At 36.7% G+C, this 6,833-nt stretch overlaps 1 protein-coding gene across 2 annotated transcripts; it reads right to left on the bottom strand.

The window, feature by feature from the left end:
• On the bottom strand, positions 1,273-4,400 carry LOC104719027 (DUF21 domain-containing protein At4g14240). Of its 2 annotated transcripts, none has more exons than XM_010436866.2 (12): positions 4,012-4,400; positions 3,833-3,909; positions 3,661-3,744; positions 3,462-3,575; positions 3,133-3,216; positions 2,955-3,026; positions 2,789-2,874; positions 2,570-2,657; positions 2,405-2,478; positions 1,904-2,299; positions 1,739-1,820; positions 1,273-1,657 (listed from the first exon to the last, which is right to left on the bottom strand). In XM_010436866.2, exons 1-12 carry the CDS (start codon positions 4,253-4,255, stop codon positions 1,559-1,561), a joined length of 1,500 nt encoding a protein of 499 aa, XP_010435168.1. In that variant the 5' UTR covers positions 4,256-4,400; the 3' UTR covers positions 1,273-1,558. The 2 variants fall into 2 exon arrangements, with proteins under 2 accessions (XP_010435168.1, XP_010435170.1); XM_010436868.2 differs by having other exon boundaries at positions 2,789-2,856; positions 4,012-4,399.

Below are 6,833 nucleotides of genomic sequence, written 5' to 3'. Positions count from 1 at the left end.
TTTTTTAAAGTGAATAGTTTTGGTTTTAGGTTCAAGGGTTTATGTTCTAGGATTTAAAATTTAGAATTAAAGGGTTTTGTACTTATTTGGTCTATGTTGTGTTATGGATAATATGCTATGGATAAAGATCTAACCAAATTTATGTATGTATATTTTGTATGAATAAACACAAGTAACTATCTATTAACAATACTGCAATTGATTATCCACTTATAATTGAACAAATGTTCAACGACTGATGGATACTGTATAATCTAAAAATTCATAAAAAATATAGCAATATGTATCTTAAAATGTAGAAAATATATAATCATAACATATTTTATATAAATAAATAGAAAATTTATTTTATGATAACAAATAAATATATTTTACTTTGTTAAAGTGTTAATAAAGAAGGGAAAAGGAGAGAAAAGAAGGAGAGAAAGAGAGGTAACTTGTTAGTAAGGGCAAAAATGTAAAAGGAAAGTGAACACATAAGCAAAAAACTTGGAAAAGTATACCATGAGTGGAAAGTGGGTTTTTGTGACAATACTTTAGGAGAAAGTGGGTTTTCATGACATTTGCCCATATACAAACTGACACCTTTAGAGAATATCCTGAATTATTCACATATATTTTAAATGCTTCTTTTATTTCTCTTATTTTCTAAATGGTATTTTCTTGTATTTTTTTTTGCAAATGTATGGCTGTGCTTTCATCTAAAAGTTTTTTTCCCAACAACATTTTATAGTTGAGTTTGAATTCGGATAATGACACATAAACAATATTAGCATGTTATCAAAAAGGAAAAAACAGAACAATTTTAGCATAAACCACTCTACTATAGGCCCCCCTCTACTATATAAGTCTTGTTGATTAATCTACATCGTAAACGGTTTATAGATTTTAATATCATTATTTTTGAAAAGAAAACAATCGGAAAAAATTCTCATTTATTTGTTTTGGCCAATTTTTATTTCCCTATTTTATCGAACAATAAGTTTTCAGTTTTGTGTTGATTAGGCTAAAGTAGATCTAACGTTCATCGAACTTAATTCGACGAAATCAATGAAAAGATGAAAATCTATTTGTCTAGTAAAATAATTTGACAAAACTATTGATGAATTTTTGTAATAATAAGTTGAAGATTTTTTTTTTTTTTTTTTGTATATCAAAAATTAACAATGGATGGAGAATCTTTTTGACGCATTGTATCAAAACTATTCGTATTACAAAATTAGCGCCCACGAGAGTCTGTGAGACTGACCTTAGCTATTCATTGCTACTGCATTCTACCGAAAAAGAATTAAGTTATGGAGTCAGTCCATTACAAATTGTACGTATTTTTTTTGTAGAATACATTATATATCCGTAGGAAACAAAACATCTTCAAAAATTTGGGACGAACCATTGCTTCTGCTGACTTTTTTTTTTTATCTATAAAAATAAACAGGATGGATAATGTATAAGTTATCAACGGAACAGAAGACTTGGATCTTTTAAGTTATTCTATTTCCCCTTTTTTGTTTTTTTATACCGCAACAGAGCTTTTGGCTCCTAAAGCAAGGACACAACATCAGTTGTTTCTTCGAATCGGCTCGGCAATAGTTCCAAGCAGTTTATCTTGTTCCTGACCTGAACCTTTTATGGGCTGCCCTTGCTTATTTTGTCCTCCCTGCAAATACAAGTTACAACAATTCTAACTTTCTCTCCTGCACAAAGCAAAACAACAAAGAACAAAAGATTGCTAACTCACAGTTCCCTTTTGTGCCAGCAATTTCCGGCTTGAAGGAGCTCTCGCTATTGATGAGGCAGCCGCTGCTGCTGCTACTCGGATCCTGCAAATGAGAAAAATTTTCAGTGGCTCAAACATTGTTGCATAAAATATTATGCCATAGACTTAAGAGTATATTAGCCTAACCTTTTATGTACGTCAACATATTCATCTGTTTCATCCACAATTTCTTCTTGCAAAAGTTCTTCAAACACATCTTCCAAAGTGATGATACCTATTACCTCGCCATCTTCTATAGCCTCCGAAGTATGTGAGAACCCGTGTGGTCCACTCTCGTTGTTTGGAAAGAACGATTGTCCATTAGCCTTGTCAATGGTAACAATGACATTGTCGTGGTTTCCTTCTCGTTTTAGTAACAGAGGTGCAGTCAAATCGGAGTCATTGCTTTCATCAGTATTCTCTTCAAGCAAAGTTGAAGGAGGAACTCTGTTTTTCCCCTTAACCTTCACAACTGCAGCCATGTGACTACTTCCCTTTTGAAACTCATTGAGTATATCATACAGAGGCATATCAGCTGGAACCCTATTGTAGCAGCATTATAACATCAACAAGCGAAGCTTCATTTTACACAAAGATACTTGTCGAAACAAAATGGAAAAGACTAGAGGGAACATGTAACGGCAATACCTTGGAATTCGACGTATACAAACTGCACTGACAAGGGTCTCTGTTTCTGGGCGAACTGTAAGTAGACTCTTCACCTAGAAGAAGGAAGAATTTCCTGATTAGAGTTTGTCAATGTATGAGATAAACAAGCACTGAACCATGCAAAATAAGAGTCAATAACATTACCAAAAGAAGTCCGATAACATTTTTTGGATTACCAGAGTAGACAGGAACACGGCTATGGCCTCGTGCCAGAATCTTACCCATAGCTTCCCTAAGAGATTAATTACAAAGAAAGCAATATGAGATACAAAGTAGAACATGACCTGAAAATAGCTGCAGAAATGACTGAGACAACAGGTAAAATCTTTCAGGCAAGTAAGACAGATGAGAACCAAAACTCACCAATCCAACTTTGAATTTACATCCAAGGAGAAGGTCGATTCAATTGGTGTCATGGCTTCTTGTGCAGTCTGTCCAATCAAATACCACTTTTGAATCAATTACTTGTAATAATATCTCTACACAGATCAAGCCATGATTCTGAAATTCTAAAAAGTCAAGCACATACCTTCTCAGTCAAATCTAGAGCTCCACTAATGATTGTGGTCTCATCATGCGTAAGTTCACCTCCCTTGCCAGCCTAAAACCATAGTCAGAGCAACAAAGTAACCAAATTCGTAATCCAAAATTCCAAAAGGTTGTGAGAAAGGAAACAAAGTATTCAGCATTTTCACAGTCTCTACTACCTCTTGGCTATGAATGGATACAAGAGCTTTCAACTGAGCCCGCCTAAATAAAGCGTCATTGTGTCCCAGCACCAAATCTAAGATCTAACCATAAGCGTTAAAAAAAAAGTTAACCGAAAGCAAAAATTGAAACATGGAACTCATTGTATATAACAAGAACAAGCATATAACAATAACCAAAAGAACAGATATAAAATACATTTCCTGAAAAAACCCATCAATTGCTCACAGATAGACAGAATCAAATGAAAGATAAATTAATTTACACTTGATGATCAACCTTTCACAGGCAACAATAACATTCTTGACCAAACACTCTTAAAATTTACCTTTCCAATGGGAAAAGCAATAGGGTAGCATAGCGTCATTAAAATGCGGACAAGGCAGACAAAATTTGCTCCAACGGCGAGTCCATACCTGGTGCATATCGCTTGAGGAATAACCTTAAACAGCGAATTAAAAAAAATCATTCAAATCCTTGATAGACAAGCCATAAACTTAGATTCAGCAAAAACTAAAAACACATACCTCACCGAAAGCAAGAACGAATGTGACGGAAAGAATAATCGCAACGTATTCATTGAATAACTTATCCAAATATATAGGTAGCCCCTGCCAACGTATTCCACAAATCATAAACTAAGTCTATCAATCAATTCTCACACAAGAGCTGTAGAATCAAAAGCTAAGAGACGATTACCTCCATTGCCATAGCATTACAGAGAAGCAGTGTCACTAATAGCTGATGCTGTTTCTGAACAACCGGAAAAATCGCAGCTGAAATCATTTCAAGCAAAATCAGAAAATCAAATTCCAAATAAGGAAGAAATTAATTGAATCGAGAAAGAAGAAGGAAGAAGGACAACAAATCATCATTACCGGCTTGTTTCTTCTCGTTAGCTGTACCACTACGCTGAAGAATCTCGAGCTCAACAAGGCCAAGAGACATAAGCCCCAAAGTGAGCCCAGACATGATTCCAGCGAAGAGAACGAGGAAACAAGAGATTCCGGCGTAAGTGATCCACTCAAACGATCCAAACGGGATCGCTTCACCGCCGTTACTGTTGGCTTGTCCGAGTCCGGATAACATCCTCGCCGCCGCCACCGCATTAATCAGATGCATCTTTCCTTCTACCTCGGAAACAGAGATGATGATGATGATTCGATTACTTTTTTTTTTAATTTAGAATCGTCACGATGAATATGTGACTCTCTGGTCACACGACCCCCTTTTTCTTTTTTTGGCCCCTTCTTTGATAATTTTATAATTCGTTGGATCTCACCAACATGTCGCGGATTCAGTTCAGTACAATTTTTTGTATAACAAAACGGCAAAAATGTTCTGAGAAAATTGAATTTAGACCCTCAAAGTTTCATCATTATGTTAAGAAGACCCCTTTCATTTTGTTTGTACTATGAAGCTCCCCATTCCAGTATTCCCCACAACCACAAACGTTAAAATTGTAGCGTGTCCACAGAGATTTATGATCTCATATAAGATTTTTTTTTTTTTTTTTTTTTTTTTGGCTCAACATTAACTTTCATTCACCAATCATAATACACTCTGTTTATCTTTCACTACAAAATACTTAATCCATGAAGGCATCATAGAGTATAACTTGGGATCATAGTTCTCAAAAGAAAGAGATTCCCTTGCTACTCGATNTCGTCTCTTTGTGGGTAGAGCGAAGCAACATTCAGGACGAAGAACATATTTGCATAGAGAGAATTAGACCACTTGATATGATCCTCCCAAGGATTCGGCACCTTCGAGTTGGTTGANTTTGGGGTATACAGAATCTTGAAGTCTTGGAAGGAAGAGAGCAAACCTTTTATATCATAGAGCAAAGGAGCAAATGCAGGCCAAATCTCCTCACTATTTAGCAAATTAACCAGGCCCAAAGAATCTGATTCAAATATAACCCTTGTATAGTTCAGACGGAGCATTGAGTGTATTGCCCCCCACATTGCTTCCAGCTCTACTTCCATCGCCGAATATGCACATCGAATGGCTTGCGCTCCCATCCAAAGAACATCCCCTGTGTTATTACGAAGTACCCACCCCGTACCACTCAATGTATCTTCTCCCCTCCAAGCTCCATCAGTATTGCATTTGACCCATTCTCTTGGAGGTACCTTCCACTTTGCATCCTCAGTCCTCTTTGGTACAGGGTGCCCACTAGTCAATTTCTCATGCTCATTCCTTTTCCTTTGATCCCATTCCTCAGCATCCTCTAATGCCTTCTCTACTGTATTTTGGGGATTAAAGTCCTTTCCTTTGAAGATAAGTTCATTACGAGACTTCCAGAGCCTCCAAAGTATCCAAGGAACATCCTTATCCAAGTCGTCTCTTTGTGGGTAGAGCGAAGCAACATTCAGGACGAAGAACATATTTGCATAGAGAGAATTAGACCACTTGATATGATCCTCCCAAGGATTCGGCACCTTCGAGTTGGTTGATAGAGACACCTTGATTCTAAATACGACGAAGCCTCAAGAATAAGGATGGTGGAATGAATGGTCGCACAAGAGTTGCGGAAAGACTCTTGATATACCGGTTTGATCTTTCAGCCTCGCACCAAAAAGATCGGATCTCTCAGCCTCGCACCAAGGAGATCGGGGTTTTGACTATCTGAATCACACCAAGTAGTCGGTTTTGATTGTTGGAATCACACCAAGCAATCGGTTTTGTTCACAAAGAACAGAAGAGAATCACTCTCAAAAAGAAAAGGTTTTGATAAAAAGTTGGATTGTTGATTATTTCTTTACTCTTACATGAGTTTATATAAGATAAGAAAACTTGGTAACAAAGCCAAGTATTATTCTTGAAACTAAAAACAATAAAGATAGATAGTTGAATGAAGATTCAACTCTTGAATTTTGTCTTCCCAAGGTTTCCTTCCCAAGGTGAGTTGAACTCCAATTTTCGTCACTTCTCTTTGACCACAAAATAAAGTGATTATTTTGGGCTTTCTTGGACTTGAATTAGGCTCAAACTGGGCTGGACTTGATAGGTATCATCCCCAAAATAATTTCCCATGCTCTCTTTTGCCATAAGTTCTTGTATTAGCCCATTAAGTACCTCCTTGATCTTTTTAACTCTCTTTGACTCCTTGATCCAATTTGCTGATGAGAAACAGCATGGGCTGTATCATTTCTTCATCTTGGGCTTAGTAGAAAACAACTCCTGGTTGCCAAACATAATTCTGGAAGCTCTTAAACCAACTGGACCTGAAACTCATCAAGTTAAGAAATAGATTCATCTCCTTTGGCAAATGGGACGTAACTCTGTGGTTTGTTGGCCAAATCTTGTGTTATTGAGGTTGTTGGAAACATAAGAGATCCATTGACATCCTACAGTTGATTTCGTGTCCAAATTGATTCTGAGTTGGTCTATGTAACACGATCTTTGGCTCAGACGCGAAAATGGAACTAGGACAGATCCATTGACTTGAAATATCCATATCTTTCAAGTATGAACTGATTTTAACGTGCTTCCAATTCTCAGTGGTTCTAGGATGGATCAAGATTTCAGAACAGTTTTGTTCATAGCTTGAGTACTTCTGGCTTGGTCGGAATCCTCCTTTGAATGCTCGTAGGTCTAAGTCGCGTAGCCATGAGTTCACCTGATTTGTAAAATGAATAACTCCTTCACCTAAACTCTGATTGGACTGATTCAACTTCGAGATATGCTCTAGATG

Source organism: Camelina sativa, chromosome 10 (genome assembly GCF_000633955.1).
Source record: "Camelina sativa cultivar DH55 chromosome 10, Cs, whole genome shotgun sequence".
Lineage (NCBI taxonomy): Eukaryota > Viridiplantae > Streptophyta > Magnoliopsida > Brassicales > Brassicaceae > Camelina > Camelina sativa.
The sequence above is the reverse complement of the archived record's forward strand: the minus strand, read 5'-3'. Positions and strand labels throughout refer to the sequence as shown.

What these genes read in the sequence shown, in the direction of transcription:
- LOC104719027 (XM_010436866.2), bottom strand. Translation starts at nt 4,255, where the DNA reads ATGCATCTGATTAATGCGGTGGCGGCGGCGAGGATGTTATCCGGACTC. An exon ending in TAACGAGAAGAAACAAGCCG is followed by an intron (nt 3,910 to 4,011) that starts GTAATGATGATT and finishes AAATGATTTCAG; the next exon opens with CTGCGATTTTTCCGGTTGTT. An exon ending in TCGTTCTTGCTTTCGGTGAG is followed by an intron (nt 3,576 to 3,660) that starts GTATGTGTTTTT and finishes TCGCTGTTTAAG; the next exon opens with GTTATTCCTCAAGCGATATG.